The following is a 21,462-nucleotide window of genomic DNA, read 5'->3' as shown; positions in this document are numbered from 1 at the left end:
CCCCTGGGGAACGTGGCTGCCACTCCCCACGTGGGGCAGCCTTCCCCGCCGCCCGCCCTGTCCCCTGGTGGGTCTGTCCGCTCTGTGGAGGGGTGACCGGGGAGCTCAGTGACCCAGCCTGGCCCCCTGGGCGTCGGGTGGCCTCTGCGGGGCGCTGGTTCCTCGGTCCCCTGCCGTCCGCCTCTGCAAGGGCGACGTGGGTGAGACAGAAGGGTGGGGTGCGGCCACCCGAAGGGGTAGTTAGCTGCACACCCAGGAGCTCCCAGCAGAACTCAGGGTGGCTTGGTAGGGGCCACCCCTGATTCTAGCCCAATTCCTGCCCCGCTGTGCTGGCTTCCCGGTGGAACCCCCCGAGCTGTGCCCGGGAACCGGCTGCCGCCAGGACGTGGACCCTGAGCGGGTGAGTCGGCCCCTGCGAGGGGAGCCCACTGTGCTAGGCAGGGTTACTCTGTAGCTTTTAACCCATCTTCTACTGAGTAAAAGCCTCAGGGCTAGCTTTCATCTTTCCCGATCAAAAAGGCTCCCAGTCCTTTCCGTTTTCTGTGAACCGTGCACATCTCTCGCACACGCTGGGCCTTGTTTGTGGGAATCGCCGGCCTGGGTGGTCTCTTGCCCCTCCCAGCTGGGCCTTCAGGTGCTGTACCCGTCTCGTGCCAGCCCTGACTCCTGCGGGAGCAGCAAGCAGAGGGAACCAGGCTTCGCCGCTGAGCCCCTGCATGGCCGGAGCACTCAGAGTGGTTTAGAGTCCCGGGGTGCAGGGGACTGCTGGGGAGTCCAGGGAGCAGTTGGGTTTGCTGGTTTTCTCAGGTGGGCCTGAGGGCCACCCTGGAGGGTAGGAGGGCAAGGAACCCCACCCTCCCCACCCCACAGGTGAAGGCACACAGCCCCGGGGAGCCTGAGCAGGTGGTGCAGCGATGCGGTGGGCTGGGGGCTGCAGTGCTCCCCGGGGTGGGGCCAGTGGTTTGTCTTGTCACTGGTCCGTGGGCCTCTGTCAAAGCTCATCTGTCATCCACGGTTCCTGGAAGCCAGAGGGAGGGCAGGGAGGTTCCCAGCAGGAGTGACAGCTGCTGGGCAGTGGCCAGAGCAGTGCAGGGGAGCGTCGCAGGGACGGTCGTGCACGGGACCCCAGGAGCTGGGCAGGTTCACAGAAAGGGCAGGTGATATTCAGCACAGTCGGAGGGAGGGCAGGGGAGTGTGTAACCGTTCCGGGTCGTTCTAGAAGGATTCCAGGTGGACTGCCGCGAACGCCGGGTGAGGCTTCTCCACCCTGCTGGTCCTGCCCATCCTGGTGCCCCGTCGGGTTTCTGATGAAGCCCTTCCCTGAGGACACGGGCACCTCGCCTCAGGAGGCCGCTTAGCGGGGATGCCCTCCGTTTGTATTTCAGTTATTTTGTTACGAAAGTGTCCAGAGAAGGGAGCTGCTAGCCCAGGTCCCGTGGGGCTGGCTGGGGGAGACCCCAGGAGCTGCCCTGAGGCCCTCATGGCCACTCGATGCCATGGGGCACGGCAGCCGGTGCTCGCAGTCTCCGCCTTGTCGGTGCTTTCATGTGTGCTGCTCGATAAATCACCCTCTCCTTAGTGCCGGTGGAGAGGCGGACTGAGAGCTGGGGCGGGTGGGCCCAGGAAGGGTGTCGGAGCGCTCGAGGCCCAGCCGGAGAAGCCGAGACCCCCTAGGGTGGGGGCTGCGTCTCAGGGCTCTGGTGGAGACCCACGGAGTCGGCCGTGGGCAGCGCAAGGTGCTGGGACAGAACGTCCCTGCTGCTGTTCGCTGGAAGCCTCTTCGTTTCCTTAGCAGTGGGCCTGTGGGCACGTGTCCTTCCCCCAGTGTGCTCGCTGCCTCTGGCTTCTCTGTGGGCAAACGTGGAGAAGAAATCAATTCCACACAGCTTGTGCCACGCGCTAAATCTCACACCGCAGTCTGAGACAGTGCAGTTTACATAACTGAAAACAGGGCCGAGGCTTGCTGACAAGGGAGAAAGGGAACCTAGAGAAGGAGGCTATGCTGCGGAGACTTCTGGATTTGTACAGGGCACAGATCTTCTATTTCCCAGACATTGCGTGGTCTAAAGCAGCAGCCCCCGAGCTCAAAGCTGTTTTCATGACCTGTCCCAGGATGGGACCTGCCTTTTTCCCTCGTCCTCTCATGTGTTCAGGGTCGTCTTCTGGAGGCTGCTTGGCGTGTGATGGCGTCACGGCTTTGACGGTGGATGGGCTGCGTGCTGGATTCTCTCTCTCTCTCTCTCTGATGACACTTTGATTGAGATGTAATTGACATACTAAGTGTTTCCTTTGCTAAGGTTGCTGAGATGCAGTATACCAGCATTGGGGTGGTGTTTACCGTGGGGATCTATTAACTTACAAGCTTACAGTTCGGAGGCCGTGGAGATGTCCACATCAAGGCATCACCACGTCGTCTGGTGCCCCCTCGGTCACACAGCAAGGCCCAGGCCCTCCCTTCTCTCCCGGGTCGCACTGCTTCCAGCTTCTGCCTCGGTGGCCTCCTCTCTGGACGTCTGTGTGTGTCCTCCTCTCCCTGGCAGCTTCTGTGTCTTTCTCTCTATTTCATGCTCTTACAAAGGGCTCCAGGAAGAGGATAAAGACCCCCTGGGGCAGCCTCCACGGAAATAACCTCATCAGGAGGTCCCACCCCAGTAGGTGCACACCCACAGAATGGATTCGCTTTAAGAACATGAGCTTTTCTGCGGTACACACAGTGTCAAACCATCACACCACACAACTCACCCATTTACAGTGCACAGTTCACTGGTTTTTAGTATATCCAGAGTTGTGCTACCATCACCACAATCAATTTTATAGCTGTTCCATCACCCCAAAAAGAAATGCCCTACCTATCACCAGTCACTTCTCCTGCCCCCCAAACCTCCCAGCCGTAGGCACCCACTTTCTACTTTCTGTGGATTTGCCTGTTCTGCACATTTCATCTTGCTGGAAATGTGTTGTCCTCTGCAGCTGGCTTTTTTCACTTAGCCTGATGTTTTCAGGGTTAGTCCATGGTGTGTAGCATGGATCAGAGCGTCATTCGTTTTTGTGGCCAGGTAGCACTCCATGGTAGGGATATGCCACATTTTATTTATCCACGTAGCTCTTTCGGCTATGAAGGATAACGCTGCTCTGAACATTTATGCACAAGTCTTTGTGTGGACATATTTCCAGTTCCCTTGAGTGGATATGTAGGCGTGGAATTGCTGGGCCATAGGGTGATTCTATTTTTAACCTTTTGAGGATAGGCTTAGGATTCTTGCATTTTAAAAATTTCTCATTTTTAATTTCTGATACAGTACATATAAATAGATAAAATCCTCATAACAAAATCTGTTTGGGGTCCTCAGTAACGGAAAGTCCGAGCACTGCTGGCCTGATGGGAGTTCCTATTTTGTGTGACGGCTGTGCGAGAGGAAGACAGAGATTCTTCTAGAAATCTTCCCGGATCTGTCGGCTAGGAAGAGCTGGCCTGTTCTCTCCCGGTTTACGTTCAGTGAGGAGACATTTATCTCCAGAAGTAGCCCAGGACGTGCCTTGGCAAAACCAGGACGGGAAGAGGGGCAGCAGTTTTGAGCAACTTTGTATGTGGCAGAAATTGTGCTGGATGCTTTATAGAGGGACAGGGAGGGACTGAGAAGGAAAAGCACAGGAGTGCTGACGAGGAGCCAAAGTAATGCCGTGCGGCCCGTTGGAGTCCCACCGTGTACCGTGTGCTTGGCTCCGTGTCTGTCCCCTGCCTCTTACCCAGCGTCCCCTCCACTGGACCCATCCCTGGAGAAGGGCCCGGCACAGAGGAGGGGCCTGCAGAGACTGCAGGGTGTGAGTGACCCACACAGGTGGCTCGATGGCTGTCAGGGCAGCCCCTGCACGGCAGGTGCATCGGGGGCGCGGACCTTGTCGTTAGGAACCTAAGAAGATCCGTGCACAGTGCAGTTAGTAAGCACTTCCCAGGGCTGCTGGTGGGTATAAGGGATGTGAGGTGAGGAGGATATGTCCCCACACTGACGCTCCAGAACCAGGTTGCATCCTGCGGCTGGCCAGCGTGTTTTATTTCTCAGTAAAGTGTTCTTGGGACAGCCGCGCCCATGTGTCCACGCATTGTCTGGACATGTGTTTCCGTTGGCAGCGCCGAGTCAAGACGACAGAGTCGGTATGGCCTGCAAAGCTGAAGACATCTACTATCTGGCTCTTGAAGAAAAAGTTTGCCGGCCCCTGCTCTGGAAGATGGGTCTATACGAGGCTGTGATGGAGGGAATGAAGGGGTAGAGGAGAGCTGGAGGGGTGGGTGGGGGTGCTCGTCAGAACCAGGCGAGGAGAAGTCAGGCCGGGGGCATGTGGGAAGGGGTCGGGGGGAGGGTGCGCCTTGGCACACGCGGCAGGTGGGGAGGGGGGAGAATTTTAACGCGTGTCTAGGTTGGTGTCACCACCACCGTCGGGGTGCAGAACGGTCCCAACGCCCGTGAACCTCCCTCCTGCCAGCCCTTCATAGCCGCACCCTCCAGCCACCAGTGTGTTTACCATCGCCATTGTTCTGCCGTTTGCAGACTGTCCTATACACGGACTCATACAGCATATCATTTTTGGGGACTGATTTCTTTCGCTCGGCGTAATTATTTTGAGATTTGTGCATGTCACTGTGTGTAGTAGTAGTTCATTTTACTGCCAGGTGGCATCCGTTGTGTGGCTCTACCACAGCTTGTTTATCCATTCACCTGTGGAGGGACATTTGCGTGTTTTCCAGTTTATGGCTATTACAAATGAAATGTGTGAACACGAGCGTGCAAGTCATTGAGTGGACACACACTTTCAGTTCTCTTGGGTAAATACTTCGGGGTGGGATGGCGGGATCATATGGTGGTGCATATTCACCTCTTTAAGGAACTGTTAAATTGTTTTCCAAACAATTGTTTCCCATCAGTAGTGTGAGAGATTTCCAGTTGCCAGTCTCCTAAAGGTGTCTTTTGAAGGACACAGACTCTTAGTTTTGATGAAGTCCAGTTTACTAGCTTTTCTCTGAGGGAACAGGCTTTTGACAGATGGATCGAAGAAATCTTTGCCTAGCCCAGGGCACAAAGATCTTTCCCTTTGTTTTCTTCTAGAAATTTTGTAGCTGTAGGTTTTACATTTAGGCCTATGAACCATTTTGAGTTAGTTTTTGTCTGTCGCGGGAGGAACGGATGAAAGTTCTTTTCTCTTTTGTACATTGATGTCCAGTCGCCCAGCCCCGCTGGTCGAGAGGCTGCCCCTTCTCTGCTGGAGCGCTTCTGCACCTTGTCAGAAACCAGCCCCCTGTGTGTGGGTCTGTTTCTGAACGCTTCATTCTGTTCCACCTTGATCTTCACGCCACACTGTCTCAATTACTGTCAGGTATGTCTTCAAGTTAGGTAGTGGGCCCTCGAGCTTCGTTCTTCCCTTCTGAAGTTGCTTGGCCAAACTGAAACTCTATTTCTGTTCTAGTTTGCTAATGCTGCAGAATGCAAAACACCAGAGATGGATAAGCTTTTATAAAAAGGGGGTTTATTTGGCTACACAGTTACAGTCTTAAGGCCATAAAGTGTCCAAGGTAACACATCAGCAACTGGGTACCTTCACTGGAGGATGGCCACTGGCGTCCGGAAACCCTCTGTCAGCTGGGAAGTCACGTGGCTGGCGTCTGCTCCAAAGTTCTGGTTTCAAAATGGCTTTCTCCCAGGACGTTCCTCTCTAGCAAGCTTGCTCCTCTTCAGAACGTCACTCTCAGCTGCACTGAGTTCCCTCTGTCTGTCAGCTCATTTATATGGCTCCACTGATCAAGGCCCACCCTGAATGGCAGGGCCATGCCTCCATGGGAGTATCCCACCAGAGTCAGCACCCACAGCTGGGTGGGGCACACTCCAAGCAAATCTAATCAGCACCAAACGTCTGCCCCACAAGACTACACCAAAGATAATGGCGTTTGGGGGACACAATGCATTCAAACTGGCACAGTTTCCATCTGAATTTTGGAAAGTTAAAAAAAAAAAAAAACCTGGAATTCTTTTTTCTTTTTTGAAGTAAACTTTTAATGAAAGCATAACATACATACAGAGAAGTACACAAGTCAAAATGCACAGCTTGGTAAATTTTCACAAAGTGACTACGTAGGGTGCCCAGCTACCAGGTGGAGGGAGAGAGGTTCACGCTGCACCTCCCAGGGTGACCACACTCCTCAATTCCGGTTAATCTGGCCTGTCCTTGAATTTTTTAGACTTGGAATCGTCTAGCATGTATTTTTTTCTGTCTGCCACCTTCTGCTCAACCCTGTGTTTCTTAGAGTCATCCGCTTGTTTTATTGTCATTTATACATCCTCATTGCCATACGATGTCCCGTTGCATGAATATATTGCAGTTTACTTGCACTCTCCGTTGCATTAATGGACCCTCGGGTTGTTTGACATCTGGGCCGTTACAAATGGTGCTGCTAGAAATGTTCCCCTGCATTTCTAGCTGGTTCTGTATCTTGTGGATGGGTAGGCTGGGACAGAAGGCAGGCGTGTGTGGCGCTTCGGTAGGTACTGCCAAATGGTTTCCAAGATGGTTTTACCAGATGGCGCTCCCTCCAGGGTGCCTAGTGTTCTGGTCGCTGTGCACCCTCACCAACACCAGCCCTCTTCAGTTTAGCCGTTCCGGAGGGTGTGCCGGGCCAGGATGCCATGATTTAGGTTTGCATTTGCCTGGCGACTAATGACCTTGGGCACTTTTTCCTTGACTGGCCATTTGGATATCTTCTTTCCTGAAGTGCCTGTTCAAGGTTTTTGTTTTTAACTTTCTAAATACTTTCAAACCTACTAATTGGTTCCGAAAATAATACAAACCCCATCCAGAGAACATACTGAGAAGTACACAAATCCCAGGTACCCAGATCCACCACTTTTAACATTTTGCCACATTTGCCTTATCATTCTATTACCTATCTTTTTACCAATCCATTTTCTGAACCCTTCCCCTTGAACACTTAATACTGCCACACATGTTACCTAAGAACAAGGATATTCCCTTATGTCACCACCCAAAGTGCAAGCTGTCAAGTTCAAGAAATTTAACTTTGATATGAAGTTTACAGTCTATATTCCAGGTTTTTCCATAAGTCCCAATAATGTCCCTTTGAGTCGTTTCTCCTCCTTTCCTAGATCCTATCCAGAATCATGTATTGCATTTAATTGTCATTGTCTCTTTAGTTGCTCTTTCTTTCTTTTTTTTTTTAATGCTCTAATCTTCTCCTTTTTCTGGGCCATCACTGTGAGAAACAAGCACTGTTCCTAAAAGGAATAAATGCTCACCCGATTGTGGAGAAGAAAAGAATTTATTCACAATCTTGCAAGAACGGGTGCCCAACCAAAATGTGGGGAGTTGGCGCGCAGAACAATAGACCCAGCAGTGTTTAATCCCTACACCTAACCGCAAGTCCCTCCCCTGTTTCTCCAGTGGCTGATACTCCAGAGGTTACATTCTATTCGACAAGCCTAACTAGCCCGTGCAAATTTGAAACATGCAGCCTGCCCAAATTGGAAACATTTGAAAAAAAAGTCTCCTGTGCAAACCTGGAACATTTGAAACAAGTCTCCACCCCTCTTTCCTTTGTTCTTAAACTGCAGAGCCAGTCTGAGCTAGTTTGGTTACCACTTATGAGGCTGTTTAAGGAATATTTACCCCCTCCCCCAGTCTCCACCTTGCAAAGACAGTGGGTGGATAAACAGGAGGACTGGCCACTGATAATAGCTTGGCTTCTTGCCCCTCTGCCATTCTCCCGAGCTGCCCCCACCCTGTGTGAAAGCTAAACTTAATCTAATTCTCACAATCACTTCCTCTTTCTTTGTATATTTTGTAACCTTTTGTTGAGACCTGGACATTTTGATGTTTTAATGTTATCACTGGAATTTAGACTCTACAGTGTCTGTTCCTTAAGTTTATATCCAGGTAGTATTATGACAGAGCTTTCCTTGAATGCCAGGAGCTAACAAAAATAAGTAAGTAAATAAATAAGTATATATATATATATATAAAAGGAAACACCTTTCCCCTTCCTCGCAGATTGCCCCGTGCATGTGCGCTCCTTCAGGGCTTGTCCATACAGTGAGTTTAGAGAATGGCTCCAGGCCAAGGCATGAGTGCCTCCCTGATCCTTTCTCCACATGCATCTTGTCTTGGGCATGTGTGTTGGCCCTAGGATTCCCCCCTTTACTTGGACACAAATGTCCCTTCTTCCGTAGGAAAGTTTCCTCAGGGTCCCGGGCGATTCACCTTGTGTCCTCCAGCCAGCAGCCCCTCACCCCAGGCAGCACAGCTTGACCGCTCTCCACAGTGTTCCGTAGGAGAGCTCCGTGAGCCGCCTTCCACACACCCACAGGCCACCACCGGACAGCCCGGGCCAGACGTGCAGGCTCCCAGCGTGTGCACGGGGCCACTGCTGCCCCTGCAGCGGGACCAGGGATCTGCACGGGGAGCACGGGCTGATGAGGGGAGGGCAGCCAGCCATGGCACACAAGTTCCTGCCACTTTCAACAATCCTTTTTCTTGGCTCCATGCTCACCGCTTACCGCAGTCCTTTCACTGCCTTCTGGAACTTTGGTAAAGTTGTTTCTGCCGGTTCTTGCTGGTTGTTCAAATCTTCTGTAGGGGGACGGCACCCTAAAATATCTCCCTCCACCATCTTGACCGGGGCGTGTTCCCCAGTGTGCCTTCCGGTAATTTGGTTGGGGTTGCATTGAAACCGTGGATCAGTTTGGGTGGAATCGATATTTTAGCTGAATTGAGCCAATGATCCATGAATGTAGTACATCTCTATATATTTAGTTGTTTAAAAGATTTCTCAGCAATGTTGTATGATTTTCAGTGTACTAGCTTTGCACGTTGTTTGGTAGATTGATCCCTCAGCTTTTTGATGCTTTTGTCAGTGGTGATTTTTAATAATTCGATTTCTGAAAGCGTTTGTGTAAAATTAGTATTTTCTTCCTAAATTTTGGTAGAATTCTCAGTGAAGCCATCTGGCTTGGGAGTTTTCTTTGTGTGAAGGTTCAAATCATTTGTGTGAAGGTTTTTAACTAAAAAGTCAAATTTAATAGTTGTAGGACTATTTAAGTTCTTGATTTATTGATTTTAGTTTTTGATGTAATTTTATTGAGATATGTTCATATACCATACAGTCATCCGAAGTGTACAGTTGTTCACCGTATCGTCATTGTGCATTCATCCCCACAATCAACTTGAACATTTTCATTACTCCAATAAATAAAAACAAGAATAAAAATAAAAGTGAAAAAGAACACTCGAAACATCCCACACCCCTCCGCCTCCCATTATTCATCTACTCTGCCCCGGTCTCTGTGCTTGCGCGTCCGTGCGCTGGAGAAGGGGGTGTGGGCCACCAGGTTTTTGCAGTATTGATGCTTTTTTAGTGAGCGTTGGCTGTTGATGTGTTTCATGTCGTTTTTCTGTTTCATCTAAATTGTCAAACTTACTGGCATAAAGTTTTTCAGACTATTTCTTTATTATTATTATTCTCCCTTATGATTTTAATATCTGTAGAATCCGTAGTGAGGACACCTCTCTTCTGACATTGGTATTTTATGGTCTTTATTTTTTTTCCTGTGTAGTCTGGCTGTAAGTTAATTGATGTTTTACTGATCTTTAAGAACCAGCTTTTGTTTTCATTATTTTTCTGTTTTCTTCATTGATTTCAACTTCAATCTTTATTATTTCTTTTCTGCTGCTTACTTTGGTTTTCCCTTTGCTCTTTTTTTTTAATTAAATTATTTAAAGTAGAAGCTGAGGTCTTTGGAGACGTTTCTCGTTGTCTGACGCAGTGCAGTTAACGCTGTACATTTTCCTCTGACAATTGCTGTAGCTGTGTCTCACGAAATTTCATTAATTTGAAGTACTTAATCATTTTGTTTATTTCCCAGTGGTTGGGGATTTCCCAGCTGTTTTTCTGCTGTTGATTTTTAATGTAGTTCAGTTGTGGGCAGACAGCGTGCTTGGTCTGCTTTGAATCATTATGAATTTATAGAGGCTTGTTTAATGGCCGTCGTGTTAAATGTCCTTTGTGCGCTTGCAAGGACGGGGTCTCTGCTGCCTGGGGTGTCGCGTCGGGGCGGGGCGGGGCGGTTGATGGCGTCGCCGGGTCGTGTCCGTCTTGCTGGTTTGTGTCTGCTTGTTGTGCAGCCATCGAGAGGGTTGAGTCTCACCCCTCAGTGTGGACTGTCCGTTCCTCTGAGCAGTTACAGTTCTTCCCTCGTGTCGCTGAAGCTCCGTTACCAGCTGTCCCCGTGCCTGGTGCCCCGTGTTGGGGAGAACCGTAGGTGGTTTCTCCTCGCTCGACCGTCTTGTTCCAGGCGTTTCAGGTGGACAGTTTCATCTGGTTCTCTGTGACTCCGTCGTGGCTGAAAGCCTTTACAAACCCAACATTGTGACTGTTGGACCAGGGTTGTACATTTTATAAAGGCTGTTTTTTTACAGCTGTATTTGATGGATTTTCTGCAGCGAGGGGAGAGAGCGCTGACTGGATAGTCCCTTTCCCTCTGGCCTGCCCCTCTCGGCCGTGCCCGCTTCCCCAGGTGCCCCGACCTGTCCCCCGCAGCCACACAGGACCCAGGCGTCTGCGCCGCAGAGGGGGCGGCGTGGTTGCTCCCGGGTGAGTCCGGGTGCTCGCCGGCCCTGATTCCCGAGGCGGCGCTGGAGCAGGGCTCGGGGCCTTAACACTGCCTTTCCTTCCTGAGTTCAAGCACAGTGATTCGGAAAGAAGGAAGGGCGTTGAGGGACTCGCGTCGCAGCGCACGTTTGTCATGAGCTGCGTTCTGTCTCTCCTTCCTGAGCCACCAGGTCAGCGCACAGGCCTCTCTCTCACAGATCAGGGCTCCCCATTGCTCCAGAGCCCCCGTGGATCTGCTCGCACTCCGTTCAGGAGCCCACGGCTTTTTCCTAGAGGGCTGGGCGGTAACTGTTTCCAGCTCTGCACCCCTGTGTGCACTGTCACAAGTGCTCTGTTGCCTGGGCTCAAAAGCAGCCAGGTGCAAATAAAGCTTCAAAAACCAGGCAGGGAGGGCAGAGACTGGCCCCTCGCTTTTTTGCAGAGTTGTTTACTATTTCCACCTGGTCCCCTGTTATAGTTGCTTCTGGAAACCACTGCTAGTTTTACCTGGCTTAAAACACAGATCTTGCCATGTTACTTACTGGCCAAGTAACTGCTGGCTCCTATGACATACCAGTTAAAGGTGAGACTCATCTTACCTTGAAAGCCTCCTTCTTACATCTTCGAGCATGTTCCCCGCGATTACTGGAGGGTCAGAGCCCCCAGGCCGCCTGATGCACTCGTCACTCTCGGCTCCGGGGCTGCTCCTCAAGCCCTGCTTTTTCTGGAATGCTCTTCCCCAGCCCTTCTGAAACCATCAGCCTTCCTCGGAACTGTCCAGGTCCCCCCTTGTTTAGGAAGCACCCCGGAGCCCTCGGCTGGAGGCGGTTTCTCCTTCCTTCATGCTGTGGCACATGTTAGCAGCTCTCCGTGGGGGCGGCCGCTGTCAGCTCTCTGTGAGACGTGCCAGTGTCCACCCTGCTGCCCCGAAACCCTCGGGCAGGAGGAGTCCGTTCCCTCTGTCCCCAGCCCCTCCGGGGGGTGCAGAGCCCGAGTCGGGGGAACTTGGCAGGTGTGAGACTGGGCGTCGTGGGGTCTTGGGGTGTGCCCTTGGGGGCGGGGTCTCACTCTCCGGCGCTTCCGCGCCTGCTGCCGCCTCACCGGCTCTTGCCCTTTGTCCCGCAGAGCTGCGGTGCAACCCCGGGCAGTTTGCCTGCCGCAGCGGCGCCATCCAGTGCATCCCCCTGCCCTGGCAGTGTGACGGCTGGGCCACCTGCGAGGACGAGAGCGACGAGGCCGACTGTCCCGGTGAGTCCTCCCGGGTGGCAGACAGGCATGTGGGGCAGGTCCCCTTTTTGAAGAGAAGCCCGACACGGGCAGAGCCCAGAACCCGTGAGTTATCTCCCCTCTCACCGCGCCCTGGCCCGGCCCCTGCAGGCTCCTGGGAGGCTCGGCTGGAACCCCGAGCAGCTTGGACCTCTGGACCTGCCCGGCCCCACTCCACCCCACCCCTGCTGCCTGCTGGGTCATCACTAGTGGGTCTCCTCCGGGCATGGGCTCCTCACGGCAGCTGAACTGCGGGCTACCCCCCACCCCCTGGTTTCTCTCCAGCACCCTTGAGGAGACACCTCCCCAGCAGTGACCTGCTCACTGCTTGTGGGCTCCCCCTGGGTCAGGACGGAAGGCGTGGCGCCGTGCACGGGCGTTGGTATACGTGCATGTGAGACATGCACACACACTCGCACACACCTGCCTAGGGGCCTCGGTGGCTCTGAGAAAGCTCCTCGAGGGAAGGAGGCCCGGGAGTGGCGGATCGGACTCTCCGCAGGGCGTGCACGCTCCTCCCTAGTCCAGCACGGCCGTGCTTTGCCCCCTGAGTGATCTCCACTTCCCCCTCAGCAGCTCAGCCGGGCCCTTCCCAGCAATAATTTCCTAACTGCACACTGTCTTGCGTTTCTCTCTCCTGGAATTCCCTGTTCTGGCTCGGCTCACAGACTGGGTGCAGATGCTGCCGCCCACAGTGACGCCCCTGGGTGCCCCAGCATAGGGTTGCTTCTGCCATCCCTCCCCCTTGGCACCCAGCACTGTTTGTAGTTCTCTCCATTACCTGAGCCCAGCCTGCTCTCTCCTTCCAGCCCGTGGCCTCTCTGGGGCAGGAGACCTTCCCCCTCCTCACCAGACCCTTGCCCGGCTCTGGGGTCCGTTCAGACATGCAGCGAATTATAAGTGTGCTGTCGTCCCCATACGCCAAGTCCTGAAGAAGATCCAGGGGGCCCCCCAGGGGATTGGGTACAGCAGTAGAGAGAAGCTGGCATTTGAGCTAGGGGCATTCCAAAATAATAAGCAGAGATGGTCTGATGGGCCTGTGTCTGTCTGTGAAGGGCCCCGTCTTGGGGGCCCTCCTGGTGACCCCTCCAGCAGGCCTGCCTCCGCCGGCTTGCCCTGGGCACTAGAGTGTAGCAGCCCCTCAGGTGTCCCTGTGTCCGGGAGCCCGTCCGGCTGTTGCTTGCGGGAAAGCCCAGAGAGGGGGAGTGTCCCAGGACAGGATTACAGGCCAGGAATCCTCCAGGGGAGCAAGAGGCATAAACATTTCACCGAAAAGTTCATGAGAACTGCGATTGAACATACGAAAAGATACTAACCCACCTTAGGACTTTCAAGACTACGGTGAGATACCATTTTCAAGGCCAGTTAGATTAGCAGAAGTTAAGGTGTGTGACACAACCAAGCGTTGGAGAGCGTGTGATGGCTTGGAAATCTTCATCTGCCACACGTTAGAAGGGCAAATGGATACACCCCTTCTGGGAAACAAGCATGAGCTTGTAAAGCTGAACATCCTTATGTCCTGTGATCCTGGATTTCCACCCCGGGAGGCTCGAGAGAGGTTCCTGAGGGCTGTTCAAACCAGACTTCTAGGAAAGCACCACGTGCCTGCGCTCGTAGGAAGACATGTGTCCCCACTGGCCAGAGCTGCCGTGACGAAGCCTTAAACGACAGCACCTCGTGGTTCCGGAGCTGCGGGTCCAGAGTGAGGGTGGCTCCCTGCTGGTCCCGGGGATCCGTGGCTCACTCACGCACCTGCCCCCTCCTCACTCGCCCCTAGTGTCAGTCTGTGTCTGCTCTCCCCAACGTGAGGACACGGTCACCCGCTCCAGGGCGGCCTCCCCTTTACCTGTCTGGTCCGCAGGGAACAGCCCTGTTTCCAGATGAGGTCACGGTCCAAGGCACTGGGGTTAGGGGGTCTCCATCTGTTGTGGGGGGGATACAGTTCAACCCATAACCGAGTACTAGGCCCCAGCAACACGGTGTGAATGGTATGTTCATACAGCGATGTGGGTGAGCTTAAAACCAGGGTGCCAGGTGACAAATGCCAGTGCCAGAAGCTACCGCAGCACGACGAGGGCCAGCGAGACCGAGCATTGCATTCTTTCATAGAGCTACACGTAAAATTCCAGCTCGCGGTTCCTCCCTGGTGGGGGACGGAGGGTGAGACGGGGGAGAAGTGAACATGCAACCTGCAGATGGTGTTTGTGTTCTCAAGTGGGGGGCAGGGGGTTGTCTCACTGTTTTATTATTAGGCTTTCTAACTTGCTTGTGTATTACACAAGTATATTCTTTGGGATGTTTCAGAGATTATGCATCTTTTTTTTGTTCTGTTTCTGTTTTTTTAAACCAAAGAACGAGGACTTAGTCTAGCAGAGGCGCTGCACCAGGGGGCCTGTTTGAGAGGGAACAGCGCGAAATGGGCCTCAGTGGCCGGCAGCACCCTCACAGCTCAGCACCCAGAGGCCTCACGCATCGGGGCGGCAGGCGGCGGGCGTGGGAGCATGGCGGGCTGGGTGGGATTCTCCTGAGCCACCCCTCGCGCCCTCCTTCACTCTGCAGAGCCGGATGACTCTGTCTCCCACCAGGAGACACAAGGTTTGTTCTGGAGACCTGTGCTGTCCAGTGCGGCAGCCACGAGCTGCTGCGGCTGCTTCAAACTGACGTGTGCGAGCAGCAAGTGTAAAATGCACTCCGAGTATCAAGGAGAGTGCAAAGAAAAGAGTGTAAGACATCGCACTCATACTTTCTTATTGATTCCCAGTTGAAATTTTTTTGATATAATGGGTTAAATAAAAAACTAAAATTAATTTCCTCTGTTTCTCCTCCCTTGTTTAAATGTGGCTTGCATTGTCTCAGTATCGGATGGCATCAGGACATAAAGTCTGGAAGGTGGGGCCGCCGGGCACAGCAGAGGGGGTGCTGGGACTCGGGGAGGTGGACAGTAGAGAGGAGTTCAGGGGGCTTCTCTAGGCCCCAAGTGGGACCCTCAGCACTGACTGTCCTGCACCCCCAGTGCCGGCAGCCAGCTCTCCCTCCTCAAGCAGGAGACGGGAGATGTCTTTCCTGGAGAAACGGGCACTTCCGAGCAGATACCACTGTGGGGAGGGTTCCCGACTAAAAGGCAGCCCCCATGGTTTCCCACTGGCGCTCCCAGAGCCTCCAGCAAGCTGGACCACCGTCCTTTTTGCTCACGAAAGCCCTTGGAAGAGAGCACCCAATGTGGAAGGCCAAGACCAAAAGGGCCCAAGGCAGCAGAGCAACATGGGGGGTCAACGTGGGGCCAGGGGCCGGGCTGCTGGGGCTGCCCCCCTGCCTCCACCTCCAGCTGGGGGCCTCGGGCAAGGAGCTTTCTGAACCTCCTTTTCCTCATCCGTAAAATGGAGAAAGGAATGCCTGCCTCTTAGGGTTGTTGTTAAGATTACGTAAGATGATGTGTGTAAACTGCTTAGAACAGCACGGCACACAGTAATCCCTCAATGTGCATTAGCAGCTATTGCCTGTTAATTCAGGGAACAAAAGAAAACGTGAAAATATATTCCCTCTGCTGAGCATGGGTATAACGTGAGATAAAGAACTGAGCAGGAAAGAGCCCTTAAATGTTAAAAAGCAAGTCCAGAAAGCCCAGCCTCCAGCACGAAGAGTCCCCTTGAAGAAAACAGAGAGGAGTGGGAGAGAAGTGACGGGGGAGTCACATGGGAAGAGTGCCCAGAACGGAGGTGCGTGGCTTCAGGTCTGGGGGCCTGGGACGGCAGGTCAAGGGCAGCCCTGCACGGGAGCCTATCCCGCGTAGACCCTCGGGAGTGCAGGGGCCCACCGAGCCTCCAAGGAGGAAGATGGTCCCCCGGAAGGGTCCGGAATCAGAGTGGTGTTGGCCACTGCCCCACAGCCTGGTGCAGGGGCGAGCTGCAAGCTCCATGAGGAGTGGACGTTGACCGTCCAACCCAGAACTTTATTCAGGTTATTCCTGCACACAATTTAAATAGTCAGTTCTACAAGGTCTTTCACCAAAAATGGCAATCCTGGTGGGGTCCCTCTGCCTTCCCACTCCTCAGAAGCAAATGCTTTGGATTATTTTAGCTGCTGCATATTACTGGTATCTCTGAGTGCCATGTTCTTAGACATTCTCTGTTAATTTGTCCTGAGACGACAGAGGCTTGGCTGGCTTTGACCCCTTTGTCAACATGCTCGCTCACAGAGACCTCTCCCGGCTGAGCTGGGGAAGAGGCTTCCATTTTCCTTTTGGTTTTCCCCCAGACTTGATGGTTGCCGCCGCCTTGTTTGTGTGTGTGACAGCTGTGTACTCTTGTAGTTCACATGCCATAGCGTTGATCCGTGTGAAGTGCACCACTCGGTGGTCGGTAGCGTGTTCTCAGCATCGTGCCGCCATCACCACAGTCGATTCCAGAGCCTTCTCACCGCGCCAAAAAGGAAACCCCAAACCCTTTAGCAGGGCGCTTGGCATTCTCCCCAACACCCCAGCCCTGGGCAGCCTCTCCTCTCCTTTCTGTCTCTGTGGATTTGCACATCCTGGACATTCTTATAAATGGGGTTATACAATATCTGGTCCTCGCTGTCTGACGTTTTTCACTCAGGGTGATAATTTCAGGGTCATCTCATTTTTATGCATGTATTCATTTATTTTTACCTCCAGCTCTCATGATACTCTTTAATTTTTTATGTTTTAATGATTGATTGATTTATATGCCATGAAATTCCCCTGATTTAAATGTACAGTTCAGTGATGGTCAGTAGATTTCCGTTCTGCAGTCATAACCACAGTCCAATTTGGGAACGTTTCTGTCACCTTGGAAAGATCCCTCGGGCCCGTTTGCAGTTGTTCCCCGTTCCCTTCCCCACTGGGGTCTCTGGCACCCCTCGTCTGTTTCCTCACGTGCTGTATTGCCTTTTCTGGACATTACTTAGAAATCGGTCACACAGCCTTCTGTCTTTCATGTCTGGCTTCTGTCACTTAGCAGAACGTTTTTGAGGCTCACATAATCAACATTTCCTTTGAACTACCACATTTTGTTTATCCAGTCACCAGTTGATGGACATTTGGGTTATTTACACTTTTTGGCTATTGTGAATAATGCATCTATGAACATTTGCAAACAAGTTGTGTAGACACGTTTTCATTTCTCATGGGTAAATAAATAGTCGAGTTGCTGGGATGATAAATTTATGTTTAAAAATTTTTTAAACTTTTTATTTTGAAATTCTTTCAAACTTTTAGGACAGTTACAAAAATAATATAAACCCCATACAGAGAACTCCAACATCCCCTTATCTCCCCAGATACCCAGATCCACCAGTTTTAGCATTTTGCCACATTTCCTGTATCATTCTATCTATCCATCAGTCCATCTGTCTATCACCAATCTGTTTTCTGAACACTCGAGCATAGGTTGTATAATCACACTCCTTGAACACTTAATACTGCAGTGTACATTTCCTAAGAACCAGGATACTCACTTGTATAACCACCTTAAGTACATTTGTCAAGTTCAAGAAATTTAACATTGGTTTAAAGCTTACAGTCTGTATTTCAGTTTTATGTGTCCCAATAATGTCCTTTTGAACCTTTCTTCTCCCTTATCCAGTCCTGTCCAGGATCATGTATTGCATTTAATTTTCATCTTTTAGTTGCTCTTTTTTTTTTTTTTTTTTTTTTTCTCTTTTTAAATTGTGGGAACAGATACAACATAAGATTATCCATCTCAAGTACTCCCAAGCACACCGTTCATTGGGATTGATCACATTCATGATATCGCGGTGCCCTCACTACCATCTATTACCAAAAGTTTCCCCTCCCCAAATAGAAACATCCCACCCATTTTGCATTAACTCCCCATTCCCCCTGCCCCCCAACCCCACCCAGCAGCCTGTACTCTACTCTGTCTCTTTGAGCTGGCATGTTCTCTGATATTTTCTTTGTAGTTACCATGGGGCTTCAATTTAACATCCTGAATCTGTCATACTCTCGTTTGCTTTTATACCAACTTAACTTCAAAGGTACACACAAACTATGTTCTGTAGCCCCTGGTCCACCACCTTTATGTAGTTCTTTTCACAGCTTACGTGTTTATACATTATGAGATCATGGAGATCTTCGTTTCTTCATGTGGCCTTGCTCTGTTGTCCAGTGTCCGTTCCTTTCCACCTGCAGAACTCTCTCCAGCATGTCTGATAAGGCTGATCTAGTGACAGACTCCCTCAGCTTTCTTTATCTGGGAATGTTAATCTCTCCCTCTTTTTTTTTTTTTTTTTTTTTTTGTATATGAATGTTTATAGCAGCATCATTTATAATAGCCAAAAAGTGGAAACAACCCAGACTGCCATCAGATGATGAATGGATAAACGAATGCAGCACATCCACGTGACAGAACGTTATTCAGACATAAGAATGAAGTACTGATAAATGCCATAGCATGGATGAAACTTGGAAACATCATGCTAAGCAAAAGAATCCAGTCACAAAAGACCACATGTTTTATGATTCCATTTTATGAAATGGCCAGAATCAGCAAATCTGTGGAGACAGAAAATAAATTAGTGATTGCTTAGGGCTCGGCAGATCTCCCTCACTTCTAAAGGACGGTGTTGCTGGATGTAGAATTCTTTTGGTTGGCAATTTCTTGCTGTCTTCCCACTGCCCTCTTGCTTCCGTGGTTTCCGATGAGAACTTGGTACTTAATCCCATCGATGCTCCCGTGTACATGACACGTAGCCTCTCTCTTGAGACTTTCAGAATTTTCTATCTTTGGCATTAGACAGTTTGATTATTGTATGTTGCCTTGTGGGTCCATTTGGGTTTATCCTGTTGGGAGTTTGTTGAGAGTCTTGGATGTGTATGTTCGTGTCTTTTGTTAAATTTGGGAAGTGTTCAGCTTTTACTTCTTTGGATAGTCTCTCTGCCCCTTTCTTTCTTCTCCTGAGGCTCCCACAAGGCATGTGTTGGTGAACTTGATGATGTCCCACAATTTCCTTAGGCTTTGCTCGCTTCTCTTTCTTCTCTCTGCTTCTCAGACGGGATGGTTCCTGTTGTCTCATCTTCGGTTGTCTGAGTCTTCCTTCTTTCAGCTCCAGTCACCTGGAGAACCCCTCCGGGGAATTTTAAATTTCTGTTACTGTGATCTTCAGCTCTGTCTGGTTCCTTTTCATAATTTCCATCTCTGTCATTTTCCTGATTTCCGTTAGTTCTTTGTCCATCTTCTCCTTGGGCTCACTGAGCACATACATGACCTTTTTTTTTTTTTTTAAATAAAATCTTCATCAGGTATGTCCCAGCCCTGGTCCTCCTTACTGAGGGTTTCTTCCTCATTGACTCCTCATCCTCTTTGCTTGGGTCATCACTTCTGGTTTCCTTGTATGTTTTGTAATCTTTTGTTGAAACCTGGACATTTTGCTATTTTAAGGTGTTGTCACTGGAATTTAGACCCTGAAGCATCTGTCCTTTAAGTTTGTATCCAGCTAGTGTTAATGGATTTTTCCTTGAATGCTGGGGAGCTAACGGAAGAAAAAAAAGGGGGAAGGAATGAAAGAAAACATGTTCCCAGTCTGCGGATTGCCCTGTGGGAGTGCTCTCTTCTGGGCGGACCTGCACAGTGAGTTTGGAGAAGGGCTCCAGGCCCAAGCGTGGGCCCCCCTGCTGCTTTCCTCACGCACCTCTTGTCCTGGGCATGTGCACGTGACCCTGGCACTTCCCCCTTTGCATGACTGTCCCCTCTTTCCTACGGCCAGAAACCCCTAGCCCCGGCAGCCACTCGACCGCTCTCGCTGTGAGCTCAGGGAGCCGCCTTCTGTGCGCTGCGCAGGTTTGGAGGCAGCGAGTCCCTAAGGCCACCGCCGGACACGTCTGCAGTGAGTGCACGAGGGTACTGTGTTCCCTCCGACGGGGGCCGGGGGTCCGCACTGGGGGCTCCGCCTGGGCAGGGGGAGGGAGGGGAGGGGCCGCCGCTTTAGTGGCCTTTTTCTGGATTTGGTGCCCGCCCTGTCACTGCCGTCCTTGGATCGTTTTCTGGAGCTTTGAGAAAGGTGTTTCTGCCGGTTCTACTGGTTGTTCAAAGCTTCTTTGGGGGGATGGAGCCCCGAAGCGTCTCACCCCACCTTCATGATCAGGGCAGGGCTCTCATTTTTTCTTAAACTTTTTATTGTGAAATAATTTCCAGGTTTCAGGACGGTTACACAAATAATACCAACCCCATACAGAGAACTCCAACATACCCGCCTCGCCAGATACCCAGATCCAGCAATTTTAACATTTTGCCACACTTGCTGTATTTGCCTGTCTGTCTGTCTGTCTATGTATCTGTTTACCAGTCTTCTAAATATTTGAAAGCAGGAAGTGTACCTCATGCTCCTTGGACCCATGACACTTCCATGCACGTTACCTAAGAAGGACATTCTCATACTTAACCGGTTACCCAGTTCAGGGACACTGAGATGAAGCTTTCAGCCTATATCCCAGTTTTTCACATGTCCCAATAGTGTCCTTTCGCACCATTCTCCTCCATCATTAGTTCCTTTTCAGCATGATGTGTTTCGTTTGATTGTCAGTGTCTTTGTAATTGCTCTTTTTTGAAACAGTCATGGAAACATACACACGGCATAAACTTTCTCGTCTCAGCCGCTCCCAAGCACACCGTTCAGGGGAAGTCACGTTCGCTGCGTTCTGCTACCCTCACCAGCTCCATTACTGGAACTTTCACAGTCCCCCGGACGGACACCCCACACCCAGTATCTTTTGCCATTTTAAATTGTGTTGTCTTCTTGTGCTCAGTTTTAAGAATTCTCTGTGTGTTACCTGGATGTTAAACACTTATCAAATAGGTGATTTGCAGTTATTCTCGCCCATTCTATAGATGGTGTTTTCACTTTCTTGATTCAAGATTTTTGAAGCAGAAAATATTTTAAGTTTGGTGAAGTCCAATATATCTATTTATTTTCTTTTGTTGCTTGTGCTTTAGATGTCCTCTCTAAGAATCCATTGCCTAATACAAGACCCTGAAGTTTTCCCATATGTTTTCTTCTAAGAGTTTTATGGTTTTGGCTCTTTAAATATTTAGAGTGTTCATCTATTTTGAGTTTATTTTTGTATTTGGCGTGAGGTCGGGATCCGATTCCTTTGCACGTGGTTTTCCAGTTTTCCCAGCACCATTTGGGACAGAAACTACTCCTTGCCCGGTGAGTCCACTGGGCACCCTCGTTAAAGATCACACGTGGGGGTTCTTTTCTGAACTCTCAGTTCTGTTCCATTGGTCTGGATGTCTGTCCATGGGCTAGTTCCAGAAACTTCATCCGTTTCTGGCCTGTCTTGAGTTTCTGTTTATATAAGTAAACACACATAATTTCCTCTCTTTGAGCTGCCCTTTTTTTTTTTTTTTTACACAAACAGGTATCTGTATGTACTATTTGCACTGTGTTTTTTCCTTTAATATAACACTATCCTTGGTATCACTCTGTTAATTCAGAGATTCTTCTCATTCTCTGTTACAGCGACATTGCACTCCGTTTTAGGGATGCACCATCCTTTCTTTAACCATTCTCTT

General features: G+C 50.7%; 1 protein-coding gene across 3 annotated transcripts in view; it reads left to right on the top strand.

Moving 5' to 3' along the window:
* Positions 1 to 21,462, top strand: part of DGCR2 (DiGeorge syndrome critical region gene 2) — a 68,963-nt gene that overhangs the window by 8,826 nt on the left and 38,675 nt on the right. For all 3 annotated transcript variants that reach the window (XM_037823512.1, XM_037823511.1, XM_037823510.1), the window contains exon 2: positions 11,774 to 11,896. In XM_037823512.1, the coding sequence (XP_037679440.1) occupies positions 11,774 to 11,896 (123 nt within the window). The remainder of the gene's footprint in view (positions 1 to 11,773; positions 11,897 to 21,462) is intronic.

Source organism: Choloepus didactylus (assembly GCF_015220235.1).
Source record: "Choloepus didactylus isolate mChoDid1 chromosome 23 unlocalized genomic scaffold, mChoDid1.pri SUPER_23_unloc1, whole genome shotgun sequence".
NCBI lineage: Eukaryota > Metazoa > Chordata > Mammalia > Pilosa > Megalonychidae > Choloepus > Choloepus didactylus.
Note: the sequence above shows the minus strand (reverse complement) of the source record. Positions and strands in the feature narration are given on the sequence as shown.